Source organism: Oratosquilla oratoria, chromosome 25 (assembly GCF_046742065.1).
Source record: "Oratosquilla oratoria isolate Oo_2021 chromosome 25, ASM4674206v1, whole genome shotgun sequence".
Lineage (NCBI taxonomy): Eukaryota > Metazoa > Arthropoda > Malacostraca > Stomatopoda > Squillidae > Oratosquilla > Oratosquilla oratoria.
In genome coordinates this window covers 41,527,838-41,547,870 of record NC_134801.1, presented here as the reverse complement: position 1 = coordinate 41,547,870, position 20,033 = coordinate 41,527,838, and the positions used below count along the sequence as shown (strand labels likewise).

Genomic DNA, 20,033 nt, shown 5'->3' with positions numbered 1-20,033 from the left:
GACCTTGTGCCAAAAGATATAAGGCAGAAATTTTTACCTTTTCCAGCCTCAGCACCACCTGTAGCACTCTCTATACATATAGTTATAAGGACTGCAGCTGCAACATTACTATAAAGAGCAGAATTTTCCAGCACCCCAAGAATTTATTTCAGTATCCCACATTAAGACACATTGGTTTGAAGTTAATTCAATAACCCCCTTTCCTGTGATTGTCCCTATAGGAATTTTATTCTTGCTAACACCAAACCATTCTATTTAGCCCAGATGAAGACCTTGTGTTGGAGATAGTGATGTTTTGTAATTGTTCCAGTCAATCAAGTTGTTTCCCCTAGTGTCTCTTGCATAAGACCTGTAGGCTCCAGGAAACCAGCAACATTCCATTATGTCCTGATCCCTTCACTCTTAGATTTTGTTGGGAATAAATCCAAACAGAGGCGTTTTTTAGAGTAGGTAAGCTATAATTACCAATTAATATAGGCATCTGTGATTATGACTGCAATTAATCTAGTGAACTGATAGCTGTAGAATTAGGATTAAGATTATTAAAGCATATCAAGATGTATGAAATCAGTATTCTAGAATGCTTAGTGAAGTAAAGAAAGTTAAGTGACATTGAAGAGATTTCTAAAACCTATCAAGGGAAATAATATTCTCAATATAATGAATTATACAAGTTTTTTCCATTTAAATATAGCAGCCTACATATAACATATAACATATATATATATATATATATATATATATATATATACAGTATATATATATATATATATATATATATATATATATATATATATATATATATATATATATATACAGTATATATATATATATATATATATATATACGGTATATGAAAATATATAAAAATTTAAAGTAACAGACTTGATGCCATAGGACCAAGTATGGTTGACTACCCTCTTAAGGAATGTTGAGTTACCAATATATTATTTTCATTATTAATCTTTCAATTTCACTACTCGATGACTGCTCTGTCTTGAGTATTTCTTCTGGAGTATTAATCATCTCTAAATCCCATATATGCAGATAATCTATTATATGTACCTGTAATCATTCTTCTCTTTATAGTGAAAGTAGTAATTATTCCCTATATAGTATATGTAGAACTTAATCCCTATATAGTAGTTGTTTTATGTATTTAGTCTGCGTAGCCACTACTTAATTGTTCAACGTGGTAGTTTACATGTATCTTTCGACCTACACAGTTCCCATATATGCACTTGTCACGGCTAACCGCGACAGGAAAAAAAAAAATTGTCGTATGTATATCAACAATTCAGATGCTATAGATTGCCACCCATCTTCTGGAGGAAGCGATCATTTTTCTGCTACTCCTTGACTTCCAATGACACAACCCGAAGGATGAGGGGTTGGACTGGGCTGCAGGTTAGTTGTATGGTAGGACCTGGGGCATTGGGTAGGTGGGTCCTAGTCCACTTTCCATTCGTGGTTGAAAGGAAACACTCTGGTCATTGCTGCCTTTATTTCTCCAACATCAGTCTAAACGCTTCCCGAACCGAGGGATGGAGGGAATTGAGAACTTGCATCCCCTTCGGTCTTCCAGACCGGTTCACTGGTTTCCAAGACCAGTTCCGAGACTAGTTCTGGTTTCCCATACTGGTTCCTTTTAAAAAGGGACAATTTGAAGAAATCATTAATATCTGTGTTAGGCCATCTGGCAATGTTTACGTGGCATCTCTCTCTCAGACCACTTGAGTGTGACCAAAAACATCGAAAACGTTTTTGATCCCTTCTTTCCGATAGCAAGTAGGAATATAAGTGACATAGTAACATTTTTACATGTGTTTGTTGACGAATACAGTCCTTTTTATGGATTTCATTATAATTAATTTTAATTATTATAATAGTAATTTAAAGATATTAGAGCTGGATGATGAATCAATTTCTAAGTACAGACGCTCCTCTACTTATGTTAATTCATTTTACGTTTTTTCGATTTTACATTTGAACTGACTGTAAAAAAAAAAAAAAAAAAAAAAATTGTAAAAGTGAAAAAAAAAATTGAGTGAATTATTTAGTTTAGCGCGCTCACCGTAGTTCAAACGATACTTGCGCATGACACTGCGTCCATTGTTTACATTGCACAAACGACAAACTGTACATGCCTTGCCTCCTCCTCCACCATCTCAATTTATGTTGCTTGAATTTAATCTATTTGAAATTAATGTTATTATTTTACAATGTTATGTGTATAATTAATGATTTAGGGGTGTTTTATAAGGTACGGTAATAGAATTTACGGATGTATAGTACAGTAACAACTTACGTTCATTTTCAACTTACGTTCGGCCGTTCGGAACGTAACTAAAACGTAAGTTGAGGAGCGTCTGTATATCCAAAATTATTAGAGGGATAGCTTTTCACTCTGACACACTCCGCCTTGTGCTGGTGCCATATCTGTATTCCATAGGTATTCATGTATTCTGTATAACATTACCTCTAATAATTTTGCATGCAGTTCCTCATTTATAAATAAGTGTTTTCCATTATGTTATACTGTATTTCTTTAATGTTATATATATATATATATATATATATATATATATATATATATATGTGTGTATGTATACACCTATCTATATTGTTCTACCTACAAATCCCACCTAGCAACATGGTGCCAGAATGTGTGCCTTACCCTAATGTCCCTATGCCCAGGCCTATCCAGGCCCACGCCTGAGGCAGTAGGCATTAACCTCTTGTAGTAGCCAGTCATGGCTGGGCTGAAGAAATAAACACTTTGAATATCTCTCCAGTACTACTTGTGTTTCACTTAACCACACAGAGTTCCTCTCACCACCACACTGGTGACCCCAGAGTGATGATTTGACGTGTTTAAGTGTGTATACGTTCTTGTAAATTTTGCATTCCTAATAACTTTGACGCGAGCGAGTAATATACGCATTCTAAGTGACTTCGACGTGCAAGCAAAATTCATATTCCAAGTGACTTCGATGTGCACGATACCATTAACGCCTTACGGTACACGGATCTATACACAACCAGATATATCTACGATCTCCATACCGCCTACCTAACCCCCCCAAGAATCATTTCTAATAACGACACCATGACTGTCTTAACGCATGCGCATCCAGTCGCCATGCCCATTTCACTGACAGGATCAGCGGCAGTCCCCTTTTCCACCATGCCCCTGCATCCAGTGTTTACACCTTCATTCCCTGTTGCGGTAGCTGTCACTGTTTGCCCTCCACAGTTCAACAAAGCGTCACCAGCAAGATGGTTTTCGTTGATAGAGTCACAATTAGCACTAGCCAACATCAGCGTCCCCCTCACGAAGGTCCACCATGCACACTCAAACTTGCCTCTTTGAGTGCTCAATCAGCTTGGCAACAATGTCATTAACTCTGGCGACTACGAACGATTAAAGAGGACACTAATTGATGTCCTTACCAGATCTCCACTAGAACTGTTCGATGCCCTGCTACATCAGAACAACATATGTACAACAAGCTGACGACCTTCTTTGTGAAGTGCGTAACTTCGGCAAACAACTTGGAGTCGATGATGATTTCATAAGTCTGAGATTCCTCCGCGCCATGCACGGTGGTTCTCGGATGAATTGGCTTGTGTCGCCGAGACACTCATGGCCCATGGCCTTGGGAACAGGGGTGCGAGTGTGTCATCAGTGAGTAGGCCAGTGTCAAGGGCCCCGAATAGTGATAGTGCACTGGTACCTACTTTATCCGTCCACCATATGTACCATTCCCCTTAAGACATCTGATGTTCTTACCTCTTCACATGTGGTGCATTATGGGGATATTAGTTCAAGAGCCTGCTCCTTTTTTCGGAATTCCCTGTACTCACCAATTGTCAAATACTCAACAACTGGAAAGAACTATATGCCATCGTATAGATACGGGTGATTCAGCTCCAGTTTCATTTAAGGCAAGACCATTGATGGGTGAGAAGCTCAAGGCTGCTAAGAATGAATTCCAATTTTTGCTTAATGCTAGGATCGTTCGATGTTCCAACTCACCTTGGGCGCCTCCACTTCATTTGGTTCCAAAGAAAGAACCACATTCCTGGAGACTTTGCGGAGATTACCGAGGTCTGAATAAAGTAACTGTAAATGACAAATATCCCATACTGTGCTTGCACTCTCTCACCATGTCACTTAACAATAAGCATATTTTTACTAAGACTTACAACGCGCATATCTGCAAGTTCCTGTCGCTGAACAGGATATCATTGAGACTGCGATATGCACACCATTTGGACTATTTGAACTTTTATACATGCCATTTGGTTTAAAGAATGCCGGCGCTACCTTTCAGCGCTTTATTGACACATTACTAGCTAATGTGAAAAATGTCTTTACATATCTCAATGGCGTATTGGTTGATAGACTCTTGAGGAGCATATATTTCCAATGTTCATCCTGTTCTTTCCATTTTGGCTAAGAACAATGCGAGACTTTCCCATAGAAAATGTGAATTCTTCAAGTCAGAATTTACTTTTCTTGGTTAAGAAATTAGTTCAAAAGGGAATAAGCCACCTAAAGAGTATGCCACAGCCATTTCAGACTTCCTTTTGTCCCAGACTTCATAGGTTACATCTCCCTCAGGGCGAAACCTAGGTTTCCATAGATCGATTAAAACCGGCTTTTCTTCCTATCACTAGGAAGGCAACTGTGAGACCCTTGTTGCAGTTGCCTACCATTACCTTAACACTGTACACAAGCAAATTGTTAATGTTCACCAAAGGTTAAAGGGAAATGAGGCCCCAGGAGTGTATAGCCTTCCTTGTAATGATTGTGACTTAGTGTACCTTGGTCAGACCAGAAGGGATCTTAACACCAGGTTAACGGAGCACGAAATACCCGTTAGGTATGCCCAGGAAAGTTCTGCTGTGTTTCAAAATGTCAGTACCAAAAATCACAGTCTTGACTGGGACAAGGCCAAAATTTTGTTGAAGTCCAACTGTAGCTTTAGAAGAAAAATTGTTGAATCAGCCTTAATTGAAGAATGTCCGAACTTGAACATCTCCAAAGGTCAACGGTCCCCGGACATAATCTCATGGCTAGTTGTGAGCCGTTTGGTTAAGACTTTTCATGCTCCTGACCCCGCTCCCACCCCGCTTCCCTTCTGACCTCACTCCACCCACACATCCCCTCACCTCTGACTCCGCCCTGTGTGACGGATTGTCTGGTTTTAACTCTGCGTGTTCCCCTTCTACTCACATCTCATTTGTACTTATGTCTCTGGAAATTCTTGTAATCTGTACTTTCCTGAAGAGCTATTAGTTGAAATATATTAGTTATACTTTCTTCTAAGTTTCCTTTTATTCCGACTGTGGGTTCTTCATGATTATTATTTATAAATGTGCTACTACATTTTGTCTAAGTGATATATATATATATATATATATATATATATATATATATATATATATATATATATATATATATATACACACACACACACTTCAGCGAATGGACGGCTTGGATGACGTTCTGAAGAAAACTGAAGTCTGTGGATCCCAACGCAAAGAGAAGTGCCTAGTGTTTTTACAGGGTGGGGGGGAAATTGCTCGTGGAGTAGTGGGAAAGTAGGGAAAGAGGAAAAGGGGAGGGATTACTGAGGGAAATGGAAGGAAATGAGGAGGGAGTAGACTTGGCCCAGCCAGACAAGCGAAAGGTAAACAAAAGGCTGAGTGAGGATGAAATGTCTAATAAAAATGTAAAGATTAGAAGTATAGAGAGGAGCAATACAGTAGAAAGTGACGAGAATATGTTCCAGGGATTTAAAGAGGGTGGGGGGGACACAACCCCTCCCCCCCGACTGATAAGACTAGAGGAGAGAGTTGATAAGGTGATAGAGGACTTGGAACGTAAGTTAGGTAATGTTGACTCCATTTTCCAAAGAATTGAAAGGTTGGAACAACTAGAGAAGGCAAACAGAAACTTAACTGAAGAAATAGAGGACCTAAAAAGACAGTTAGGAAATGTAAAGGAGGAGAATGAGAAATTGAAGAAGAATAGTAATGAAAACAGAGAGAAAATAGATACAGAAGCTAAAAATTGGAGGACAACCCAAGAAGGGAATAAGGTCTCATTCACTGACATAGTCAAACAGCAATTGAAAGAACATAATGAAGACTCAGTTATTAAAGTGATGAGACAGAAGGAGAATATAGTAAGAGAATTAGCTGACAAAAAGAAATGTATAATTATATTAGGAATGGAAGAGAAACATAACCCAGATAGAACCGCAAGAATCAAGGAGGAAAATGAAAGAGTAAGCAGTTTATTAAAATTAGTCCAGGAAGATGAACCAGAAATTATAAAGGAAATTGAGGAAAAATTCAGACTCGGAAAATATAGTACAGATAAGACCAGACCAATTAAGATTAAATTCAGGTCACAAACAACGGCAGAGAAAATTCTATCCAAAACAGGGAAACTAGCAACAAATGATCAATATAAAAAGGTATGGATAAAAAGAGAAATGAATAAGGAGGAAAGAGAGGCAGAAAAGCAGAAAAGAATTGAAGCTAAGGCAAAAAACGAGGAAAGAACGGAGTCAGAGAAAGAGAGATTCTATTGGAGAGTAGTGAACATGAAAATAAAGCAGTTCGACATACAAAAGAAAAACATAAGGGAAACAGAACACAATGGAAGTGGCAGAAAACTAAGAGCGTCTTACACAAATATAGATGGATTAATAACAGGATTGAATGAACTGAATGATTATTTGAAAGAAAAAGAACCGGACATAATGGGAATTGTAGAAACAAAATTAAAAGGCCCACTACCACCCAACAGTGTAGGACATGATGCATACAATTATTGGATTAGAAACAGAGAGAAAAAACAAGGGGGTGGAGTTATGTTCCTGACTAAGAAGGATATAAACGTGAAAGGTGTCATATATGGAAAGAATACAGTAGAGATGATTATGATAGAAGTGGAAGACCGAGATAAGAAGAGCAGAAAATTTGTGATAAATTATGTGCCTCCGAAAACAGCCTCATGGGAGGAGAGTGAACATAAAAGTATGTTAGAGGACACAAAGATAGCATTAACTAAAATAATGGAAGACGGAGGAAGAATAGTTATGATGGGCGACTTTAATTGCAAAGAAATCTGCTGGGAAGAAATGACAGTAAAGAGTGGTGATGACTCATGGGGAAATGCTCTACTTGAGATGATTACTGACCATTCAATGACACAATGGATACAAGAGAACACTAGGTATAGAAATGAAGAAGAACCATCGAGGCTAGACTTAATAATTACATCTGAACCTAGAATAGTGGATAAGATTGAATATAAAACACCAATAGGTAAAAGTGACCACATATTGATTGAACTGGAACTTAATGAAGAAAAATATATGAAAAGAAATGAACAATATAGAAAAGGAAGAATGATGTATGAAAAAACAAACTTTGATAAAATAAGAGAATTCTTTCAACAAGAAAACTGGGAAGAAATATACAAAGAAGAAACATCAGTGGAAGAGAAATGGAATATTTTGACAAAAATTTACAAAAAAAGGAGTGGAAAAGTATGTCCCAAGACAAAAACAAGAAAAAGAATATGTAAAATGCTGGTACAACAAAAGTTGTAGGGAGTTAAAAGACAAAAGAGACAAAGCCTGGACCAGATGGAAAAAAGACAGAAGACCTGAAAAATGGAAAATATATACTGGTTATAGAAATGAATATGTACAAAAGTGCAGAGAGGAAAAAAGAAAATATGAAAAAGATGTTATAGAAAAGTGTAAAGATCAACCAAAACTATTCTACAGATTTGTAAACAATAAACTGAAAACCAAACAAGACTTGGAGAAATTAAGACAAGGAGGAGTTGAATACACTGAGGAAATGGAAATGGCAGAAATTATGAACAAACATTTTAAATCAGTGTTTACAAGGGAAAATATACAACCTGAAGAGATTGAGTGGAAAGAAAAAGTCCCCCCTATGGAAGAAATAGAAGTAACAAAGAATGAAATATTGACACACTTGGGTAATTTTGATGTCAGAAAATCGCATGGGCCAGATGAAATAGCAAACTGGATTCTGAAAGAATGCAGGAATGAACTGGCAGACAAAATACATAGCATAATAAGCAGTTCCTTAAAAGAAGGAAAAGTTCCAGAAGATTGGAAAAAAGCAAATATAGTACCTATATATAAAGGAGGAAATAAAGAAGAACCTACCAACTATAGACCAGTCTCTCTAACAAGTACAATAGCAAAAATATGTGAAAGAATTATCAAAAGTAGATGGGTAAAATACTTGGAAAAAAACAACGTACTAAATCCAAGACAATTTGGATTCAGACAAGGACGATCATGCGTCACCAATTTAATATGTTTCTATTCAAGGCTAATAGATATAATACAAGAAAGAGATGGATGGGCTGATTGTGCATTTCTAGACCTAAAAAAAGCTTTTGACAAAGTACCACATAAGAAGTTGCTTAAGAAATTAGAATATGAAGGAGGAATACAAGGTAAATTGCTAAATTGGATGGAAGACTTTTTGCAAGAAAGAAAAATGAGAGTAGTGATAAGAGATCAGCACTCAAAATGGAATGAAGTAATAAGCGGTGTCCCGCAGGGAACAGTTCTGGCCCCAATAATGTTTGCTATATATATTAATGATATGAATGAAGGAATTGAAAGCTATATGAGCTTCTTTGCAGATGATGCAAAATTACTGAAAAGAGTGAAAATTGAAGAAGATTGTGAATCACTACAGAGAGATCTAAATAAAGTACAAGAATGGAGTAGGAAGTGGGAGATGGAGTTCAATACAAAAAAGTGTAGTATAATGGAATTTGGAAAAAGCAAAAACAGAATAACAGGATCATATAATTTGGGAGAAGAAGGAATAAAAAAAGTAGAAAATGAGAAGGACCTGGGAGTCATTGTTATGAATAATATGTCACCTGAGAAACATATAAATAAGATTTTTGGAGAAACTTATAATTTAATAAGAACAATCAAAGTGGCATTTACATACCTGGATGAAGAAATGGTGAGGAAAATCCTAATCACCCTGATAAGACCAAGATTGGAATATGCAGCAACGATATGGTCACCAAGTACAAAAAAATGTATAAAAAAAACTTGAAAGAATACAAAGAGCAATTACAAAATTGGCACCAACACTCTCAAAACTATCATATGAAGAGAGACTACAAAAACTTAAACTACAGACACTAGAGCAAAGAAGAGAGAGAGGAGATTTGATAGCTATTTACAGAATCATGAAAGGCATAGAAATTACTGATAGAGAGAATCTGATAAAATGGGATGACAGAAATACAAGAGGACACGGAAAGAAAATAAAAAAAGACAGCTATAGAAGAGATTTGAAAAAGAACAGCTTTCCTCACAGAGCAATAGATAGTTGGAACAAGTTAGATGAGAAAGTGGTGTGTGCAAAAACAATACATGAATTTAAAAATAGTTTAGATAAAATGAGATATGAAGACGGGACCCCACGAGCATAGCTCCCCTTCCCGTAAAATACAACTAGGTAAATACACATATATATATATATATATATATATATATATATATATATATATATATATATATATATATGTATATAATATATATATATATATATATATATATTGTTCTACCTACAAATCCCACCTGGCAGTAGGGAGCCAGAATGTGTGCCATACCCTAATAGGGCAGTGGGCGTTAATCTCTTGTAGCGGCCGGTCATGGATAGGTCGAAGAAATAAACACTTTGAATACCTCTCCAGTACTACTTGTGTTTCACTTAACCACACAGAGTTCCTCTCACCACCACATATCATGCAACATTTGTCACTTCAGTTAACAACGAGAGGTAAAACGCCATTAGGCATTTGGCATGAGACCAAACCCATTTTATGCAGTCTGAGACATTATCTGAAACTGACCTGAAATATTAGTAATTTGTGATTGGAGTGCAATGTAAATATTATCCCAATCCTAGACCTCATATAAACCCTATTGTGTGAAATGTAAATACAACAAAGCCTGTGGCAATCCAGTGAGGGGACTCATTCTATGAGAGAGTGCACTAATCTCCCCTAAACACATACCTTCCATCCTTCCCCACTCCCATGCCTATCCCCCCTGCCATGCACAAAGTTGATGCATAGAACATAAGAGCATGGAACATCAGAACATAAGTGACAGAAAAACACCAAATTCCCACAAGGACACAGTAATCAATGATTTTATGATTTATGAAATGTTCAGAACAAACGATTGGAAATGAAATAATCAAGATAAACTATTAGATATTCAGCAAAGACACGTGGGGCTTTGTGTTGTAATTGTACTTTTCAAGGTTTGATGAGTCCCTGCCAATCACAGGTATGTAGATTTTTGCCTCTTTGTGAACAGTGTAATGTCAGAGGAGTATCCCAGTATTAGCTCAGTGAGACAGTCACCTAGATTGAACTTACACCATCAACATTTACTTATTAAAAGGGATAGGAAAATATGTTGGAAGCCATAATATTCTCCGTAGTTTTTCCTATATTCCAACAAGATATTGTGTGCACTTGTGGCATAATCGGAAGCATGGTGGTGTTGCACTTGCTTAATTGTGAATTCAAATCCTACACTCCTCCCTGATTCCCAGCAGTGACTTAACTGCTCCAATGGTCCAAGCATATAGGGCAAAGGTGGCAGCTATATCTGTAGCTACATGCTTCCTGACATAGGCTACTCACCTTCTTCTTCAACAATATTTTAATTTGCATATTTCACTAGGAATCCAACATGAACTTATATATATATATATATATATATATATATATATATATATATATATATATATATATATATATATATATATATATATATACATACTCCTTTCAAATAAATCCCCTCAATCTAAAAGTAATAGACAGAAAAACTTACCGAGCAAGCGCTTCCATATATTGTCTCAGCACATATCATGTTTTCTGTTATGTCAGCTTTTTTGTAACCAAACTCTTTGTAACATGACTCACTCGACACCACTGTGAAGAAGAGGCACATACAACAGAATTAGAAAATATATTCTATGTTTATTCGTAGACAGTGAAATCAATGCATGTGCAAATGAATAAACAAATACATATTTAAATACTTTAGACACTTAAACTGAGCAGAGACTGAATTCAGACCAGTGAGTTAGCGGACAAGCATGGCAGCACTACACCAACAATCCATTGCATATACATAATTGTAGTATGCAGGAAAGGAACATTTGATGGATCCTGTCTCCTACTCAGTCTATTATACCTAGCCTCAAATTCATGTACATTTTGAACTTTATTGATATGCTTGATTTCTAGTTATATTTAGATTTTAATTCATGTGTTGTTCAAGCTTAGGATCTTCTAAGCTATTCTAAGTATATATGTATCTATATGGGAAACTGTATTTCTTCACATCCTTCAGGCATGTGGACTTCGTAATTTGTTCCCATGACCTCTTAAAGCCCCCTCATCCATAATCAAGAGATCACTTCTGCCATCTCAATCTATCCCCTTTAGTGACCAGAATATTGTAATCACTTCACCTCATTCTCTTTGATCTTTCAAAGTTGGCAGACCCAGTGCTTTTAGTCTTTCCTCATATGATTTATCTGCCAGGCTGTGTTTGTATGTATTTATGTAATTGTAGTATACAGGAAAGTAGCATTGTTCATTGGGTCCCATGTATTCTTTAATTTTTGATCATATCTAGCTTCAAATTCATGTACAGTTCCAACCTAATCTATAGCCTTGATTTCCAATTATCATATTTAGTTTTGAATTCATGAAATGTTTGAACTTGAGCTATATTATTTCCTAAGCCAAGTATTGATGCATCTATATGGAAAACTGTATTTCTTCACATCCTTTAGACATGTGGTCTTAATTTGCTTCTATGATCTCCTAAAGCCCTCCCATCTTAAATCAGGTGATCTCTTCTGTCAATGCAATCTATCCCCTTTAGTAACCTGAATACTGTAAGCATATCACCTCTTTCTATTCTATCTTTCAAGTTATTAGAGCCAGTGCTATTAATCTTTGCTCATATAGTTTATCTGTCAGGCTAGGGACTTGTTTGGTTGCTGCCCTTTTTGTTCTCTTGATCTTGCTTATATCCTTATCTCTGTATGGGAACCATACTACTGATGCATATTTCAGTCTTGGACAGATCAGGGTTTCAATGATTTTTTCATAATCTCTTCATCCAAATAGTGTGTATGTGTGCACGTCAGATAACGAGCTAGGTTATGTTGTTAAAGTATAGATAAGAGGGAGTAAAATAAGATAAAATTCAGACAAAACACCATTTGATCTGTGGCAATATGTCAGATATTTTGATACTCAAAAGAATAACAACAACAGCAAAAACAAGTGTTTGTGAAGACAAACTAATCACATGTACCTTTGGTTTTAACTGTCAACAAGACAGGCGACATCTTGTTGCCACCATTTTTTGTTGTTCCCCATCCCATGGCTGTCGCATATTCTCCATAGTAATTCACCAAAGGGCTTGGAAGGCATATCGGTGCAATTTTTCTATCGCGGCTGAAGTCCACCGTAACATTGACCATCAACAGGGCAATGTCACTATCTACAGTTTTGGAGTTATATCTGAACATGCAAGACCCATGTTAATTCCATAGGTAGTTGAACTGTATATTAGGAAGGAGGTAAATAGGTATGAAGACATATGCACATACAAACACAAATTAAAGCAGTGACTGAGAAGGATGGAGGGAGTATAGGAGAGGAAGACTTACAGAAAATCAGAAAAAGAAAGGACAAAGAAAGCCAAAAGATAGCTTCCAAAGAAACTATTCAACAACAAAAGCAGGAGAATACCAAAGACACAGTTATTCATGTAATCAAAGAAAAAGAAAATAGGGTTAGAGATCCAGTGGAAAAAAGTCTATAGTAGTATATGGTATATAAAAAAAAACTAGTCAGGTATTTGAGAGAAAAAAAAAAAAGGAAATAACAAGAAAAATTCTGAAAGTACAAGACAAAGAGCAAGAAATAGGAAAAATTGAAGAAGTGCATAGAATGGGGCAATACACAAAAGAAATAATCGACATCTAAAGATCAAATTAAAGTCACAAATGGTAGCAGAAGAAATCTTACCAAAGCAGAAAAGTTGTCAAATAGTGAAAACTATAAAACTATATTGACAAAAAAGAAGTGAACGATAAGGAAAAAGATTGAAAAGACACTAAGAAGTGAAGTTACAAAAAAGAAAAAAAAAAAGAAAAAAAGAGAGAGAGAGAAAAGAACGGAGACTAAAAAGAAAAAAATGCCTTTAAGAGTACTACACATGAGGCTGAGAAAATTATATATCCAAGAAAAAGAAATGAACAGAGAATGAGATAGGGAAAAAGATAAAAGTGACTTATACTAATGTAGACTGTTTGATCTCAGGATTAGATGAACTAAATGATTTCTTGTCAGGAGAAAAACCAGATATAATGGGAATTGTGGAGACGAAACTAAGGAGTCCACTACCACTAAATAGTGTTGGACAAGGATTATATAATCATTGGATGAAAAATAGAGAGGAAAAACAGGGTGGAGGAGTCATGTTTTTTGACTAAGAAAGGCTTAAAAGTGACAAAGGTCAGATGGGGAAAACAGTGTGAAAATAGTCATAATAAGAGTTGAAAATTGTGATATGAAAAGTAGAAAGTTTGTGGTGATTTATGTACCCCCAAAAACGGGCTCTTGGAAAGAGAGCGAGTATTCTAAAATGTTTGAAAATACAAGGCATTCATTAAATGAGATGCTGAAGGATAGAGGAAGCGTAGTACTTATGTGAGGTTTTAACGGCAAAGAAATATGTTGGGAAGGGATGATAGTGAAAGGTGGGGAGGACCTTTGGGGAAATATATTACTTGACATGATTATAGAACATAGAATGACACAATGGGTAAAAGAAAATACCAGATATGGAAATAATATAAAACCATCGGATCTTCGACGACAGGGGAAGTTGGCGGTCTCTCATACTGACAGGGGGCGATGCCTAACAGGAGTATGGTAAAGGTAAAGAGATTAGATTTAATATATCAAAGCCTGAAATTGTGGATAAAATTGAATACAAGACAAGACACCAATTAGGAAGAGTGACCACATGCTACTTGAGTTTGAGCTAAAAGAGGAAATATATATTGTATAGAGAGAAATGAAAAATACAGAAAAGGAAGACTGGTGTATAACAAAACGGATTTTGGGAAACTTAGAAATTTCTTTCAAAAAGCTAGTTTGGAAATTTTCTACAATAAAGACACACAAGTGGAAGAGAAATTTATGAATTTGAAGGAAATCTATAATGAAGGAGTGGATAGATATGTATCAAGACAAAAATAGGAAAATGTCTATATCAAGTGATGGTTTAATATAATGTGCAGTGAGGCAAAAGATAGAGATAAAGATTGGAAAAGATGGAAAAAACTGGAAAGTGGCAAATGTATATCAATCTGAGGAATGAATATGTAAAAGTATGCAGGGACGAAAAAAAGAAACTATAAAAAAGACATAATAGAAAAATGTAAGGACCGACCAAAATTATTCTATAGATATGTGAACGGTAAATTAAAAAACAAACAGGAAATAATAGTAATAAAATACGCCAAGGGAATATAGAATACAGAGAAGATATAGAAATGACTGAGGTCATGAACAAACACGGAAAAATACCGGAAGACTGGAAAAATGCAATATCGCACCAATATATAAATTGGGGAAACAAGGAAGATCCAACAAATTACAGACCAGTCTCCCTTACAAAATTTGTGAAAGAGTTATATAAAATAGATGGACAAAAGATCTGGAGGAGAACAATATACTAAATCCGAGACAATTCGCATTTAGACAGGGAAAGTCATGTGCCACAAATTTTATCTGTTTCTATTCAAGATTAATAAATATAAAACAAGAAAGGGATGGATAGGTTGACTGTGCTTTCCTAGACTTACAAAAAACTTTTGCTAAAGTACCACAAACATATTAAGAAAACTGGAAACCATAGGAGGGATACAAGGAAAACTATTGATATGGATGGAGGATTTCTTGCATGGAAGAAAAATGAGAGCAGTGATCAGAGATAAGAGATCTACTTAGGAAGAAATGAATAGTGGTGTCCCACAGGAATCAGTATTGGCTCCGATAATGTTTGTTATTTATGTAAATGACATGGATGAGGATGTAGAGTGTTATATGAACTTTTTTGCAGATGACGTAAAACTGCTGAGGAAAGTACTGAAATGGACTGTGAATCGCTACAGAGAAATCTGAACAGGATTTGGGAATTGAGTCAGAAATGGTGAGTGGACTTCAACATAAAGAAATGTAGTGTAATGGAAAAAAAAAAGAAAAAAAAAAAAAAATATATATATATATATATATATATATATATATATATATATATATATATATATATATATATATATATATATATATATATATATATATATATATCAGGACAATATAACATCCATACAAAGGAAATAAAGAAAGTGAGTTCTGAAAAAGTCCTGGGAGTAATTATCACAAAAAACATGACTCCTGATAAACAGATAAATAAAATTGTTGGAGAAACCTACAACTTCCTAAGATCAATAAAGGTGGCCTTTACCTACTTGGACGAAGTGTGAAGAAAATACTTCTCACACTGATAAGGCCAAACTATGGACATCCAGTACTAAAAATAATATGAATAAAATTTAAATAATCCAAAGAGTAATTACGTAGATGGGCCCAACACTTTCAAAAATGTCATATGAGGAGAGATTGTCAAAGCTGGAATTACCGACTCTGACATATAGAAGAGAAAGAGGTGACTTATTGACCATCTATAGAGAAGACTTACAAAATTGGGATAAGAGATATACAAGGGAACATGGAAAGAAACTCAAAAATGACTGTTATAGAAGTGACCTGAAAAAAAACAGCTTTCCACATAGAGTGGTGGATGTCTGAAACAAATTGGACGAAACAATAGTATGCGAACTCCATACATGAATTTAAGAGCAAATTAGATACTGCAAGATGCAAAGACGGGACACCACGAGCGTAACTCCCCTTTCCGTAAGATGCAACTAGGTAAATACCCACACACACACATATAGGCAAAAAGATCTAGACACTGTTTTTGCCTGGAGCCAAGAATGGGAAATTAATTTTAATACCAAAAAATTCAAAGTACTGTACTAGAAATGGGCAATGGTGGCAAAAGACCATCCTTAAACTACTTGGGAAGTGAATCCATTACAAAAACAAAAGAGGTGAAAGCAAGGTATATGGAAATTAGAAGACAACCTGTCATATGACAGACATACCAGTAAGATTGTTGGGAGAAACATACTGGCTACTGCAGAAGATCAAGGTGGATTTTCACTATATGGATGAAGAGATGATGGAAAAAAAAAAAAAAACACATCAAAACCCTGATCCATCCAAGAGTGGAATATGTGTCAGTAGTATGGTCCCCATGCACGATGAAGGATCTAAGCAAGATCGAGAGGGCAGCAACCAAATTGGTCCTCAACCTAGCAGATAAACCATATGAAGAAAGACTAAAAGCAACTTTGAAAGATCAAGACAAAGAGGTGATATGATTACAGTATTCAGGTCACTAAATGAAATAGATTGCATTGCCAGAAGAGATCTGATTAAAGATGGGGCTTAAGATGTCATGGGAGCAAATTAAGAAATACCACATGTCTAAAGGATGTGAAGAAATACATTTTCCATATAGATGCATAAATACTTGGAATAGCTTAAGAAATATAGCCCAAGCTCAAATAATACTTGAGTTCAAAACTAAATATGATGATTGGAAATCAAGGATATAGATTAAGTTTGAACAGCACATGAATTTGAGGCTAAGTAGGATAAATGATTATATAATAGATGGGACCCAACAAGCATTGCTCTTTCTGTATACTACAATTGGGTAAATACACATACACACCTAACAGATATATCAGCAGGATTGTGGAAGAGACATACAGACTCCTGCAGAAGACTAAAGTGGCTTTCATCTATATGTATGAAGAAATAATAACCTCACAGAAACATTGATCTGTCCAAGTCTGTGGTATGGTTTCCACACAGAATGAAGGACATAAGCAAGATTGAGAGAATTCAAAGGGCAAAAACCAAACTGGTTCTAGCCTGGTAGATAAATCATAGGAGAGACTAAAAGCACTGGGTCTGCCAGCTTTGAAAGATCGAAGAGAAAGAGGTGATATGATTACAGTATTCAGGTCACTAAAGGTAATGTTTTATTTTGACAGAAAAGATCTCTTGATTGGGGATTGGAGAGCTTTAGAAGCCATGAAAACATATTAAGAAAGACTACATGTCTAAAGGATGTGAAGAAATACATTATTTCATATAGATGCATAAACACTGGAACAATGTGTGAATTAAAATTTGAATATGAAAATTGGAAATTATAGACCAAGATGGAATCGCACATGAACTTGAGGCTAGGTATGACACATTGGAGAGTAGGAGGCAGGATCCAATAAGCATTGCTCCTTTCCTGTATACTGTAATTAGGAAAACACACACACACATAATGTGTTGATGATAAATACAAATATGAACCTAAATTATATGCTACAAATAGGCAAATTACTCCACACACAAATCTGAGGCTAGTTATGATCAATTGGAAAGTAGGAGATGAAACCCAACAAACATTGCACCTTTCCTGTGTGTAACAATTATGTAAATATAATAGTAAAAATATGTGAAAAAATAGCAAAAGATGGATAAGACATCTCTAACAACAAAGAGTATTAATAATCCATTTTGATTCAGAAAAGGAAAGTCCTGTATTACAAACCTGTTAAATTTTTATTAGTGAGTAATCTATGTGCTGTATGAGAGAAAAATGAGAGTAGTGATAAGAGACCAACACTCAAATTGGGATGAAGTAATAAGCGGTGTTCCACAAGGAACAGTTTTGGCCCCAATAATGTTTGCTATATATATTAATGATATGGATGAAGAAACTGAAAGTTATATAAGCTTCTTTGCAGATGATGCAAAATTTTTATAAAAAATGAACACGGAAGAAGATTGTGAGTCACTACAGAGTAATCTCAATAAAGTATGGGAACGGAGTAGGAAGTGGGAGATGGAGTTCAATACTAAAAAGTGTAGTATAATGGAATTTGGAAAAAAAAAATATAGGATCATATAAACTGGGAGAAGGAATAAAAAAAAGTAGAAAATGAGAAGGACCTGGGAATCATTATTATGAATAGTATGTCAACTGAGAAACATATAAACAAGATTTTTGGAGAAACTTATAATTTAATAAGAACAATCAAAGTGGCATTTACATACCTGGATGAAGAAATGGTGAAGAAAATACTAATCACTTTGATAAGACCAAGATTGGAATATGCAGCAACGATGTGGTTACCAACTTAAAAAAAAAAATGTATAACAAAACTTGAAAGAATACAAAGAGCAATTACAAAATTGGCACCAACACACTCAAAACTATCATATGAAGAGAGACTAGCAAAACTTGAGGTACAGACACTAGAGCAAAGAAGAGAGAGAGGAGATTTGATAACTATTTACAGAATCATGAAAGGCATAGAAATTATTGATAGAGAGGATCTAATAAAATGGGATGATAGAAATACAAGAGGACACGGGAAAAAAAAATAAAGAAAGACAGCTATAGAAGAGATCTGAAAAAGAACAGCTTTCCTCACAGAGTAAGAGACATTTGGAACAAGTTAGATGAGAAGGTGGTGTGTGCAAAAACAATACATGAATTTAAAAATAGTTTAGATAAAATGAGATATGAAGACGGGACACACGAGCATAGCTCCCATTCCCGTAAAATACAACTAGGTAAATACACAACATGATGATAAATGCAAATGTGAGCCTAAACTGCTATTCAGGTTTGTCAGCAATAAATTAAGACACGGGGAACAAATCTCTTAGCTAACACTGGATGGGAAAGTTTACAAGAAAGCATTGTCAGAGGTTTCATGTTTTTGTACAAAAGTATTTCTGGGAGAAGAGGTGTAAAAGTAATGTCAAATTGAATGAAATAAAATTGAAATAAAAGAAACTACACACCATATTGGAACAATTGACATGTAAACAATCCCATGGTCTGATGTGACCTTGGACTGAATACATTTAGAATGAAGAGACTAATAGGTGGCCGAGATTCAAGACTTAACTGTGTGCCTATTAGAGAAGGACATAGTGCCACAGGACTGGAAAAGAGCTAATGTGGCGCCAATTCATAAAAGTTGAAGGAGGACTACTGAATTGCAGATCCTCCTGGATGGTAGGTCATATATTGCTCAATCTATGGGTAATGCTGTGGGCTTATACAGTACATATGCACATCCATTGCCTTACCCACCAAAGTTGGGGGGCCAGCTTTTGTTGTGATTTTTTTTTTCAACCCTGGGCAGGGATTCGAACTAATATAGCTGAATGAGCGGTCAAATGTAGAACCACTACACCAGCAACTCAATATAGTGTGTGTACAAAGCTGATTTTGAGCATATGACCAACGACTTGGGTACACCGTTACTCACTTCTCGTACATGATGATCTTCACGACTGAGACGAAGTAGGCCCGTGGGATGTCATTGACCTTTATGTTGTGATCTGCATAACGCACGAGTATATCTTCAGGATTTATACTCGGAGGGAGCTCCCTTGATGAACTAAGGCTAGAAAAGAAAAGAACAACTGTGAATAAAGGGTCCCAAAATTGGAGTTGTCACATCCCCCCCATAAAGTCTACATTAATTCATTCAGTGCTTTTAACCAAGGAAATGTGCCAAGAAAATTCATTTTGAGGTTTGTGAAGGATAAAGATTTGAAAAGAATGAAAGAATTTTGAAAGAGGGAATGACAATACAATGAGTGAGAACATGAAAGAAGAGCTTCCACCATGAGGCATGACTGATTCTGTTATACTTGTTTCCCGTGCTTG

The 20,033-nt window shown here is 35.7% G+C and overlaps 1 protein-coding gene across 1 annotated transcript in view; it reads right to left on the bottom strand.

The window, feature by feature from the left end:
* Positions 1-19,816, bottom strand: part of LOC143038764 (trypsin alpha-3-like) — a 37,938-nt gene extending 18,122 nt beyond the window's left edge. Inside the window, exons 1-3 of the mRNA XM_076208293.1 lie at positions 19,630-19,816; positions 12,450-12,658; positions 10,947-11,047 (exon numbers count right to left, since the gene is read on the bottom strand). Coding sequence (XP_076064408.1) covers positions 10,947-11,047; positions 12,450-12,658; positions 19,630-19,640 — 321 coding nt within the window. The 5' untranslated portion in view covers positions 19,641-19,816. The remainder of the gene's footprint in view (positions 1-10,946; positions 11,048-12,449; positions 12,659-19,629) is intronic.
* Positions 19,817-20,033: the final 217 nt, after the last annotated feature.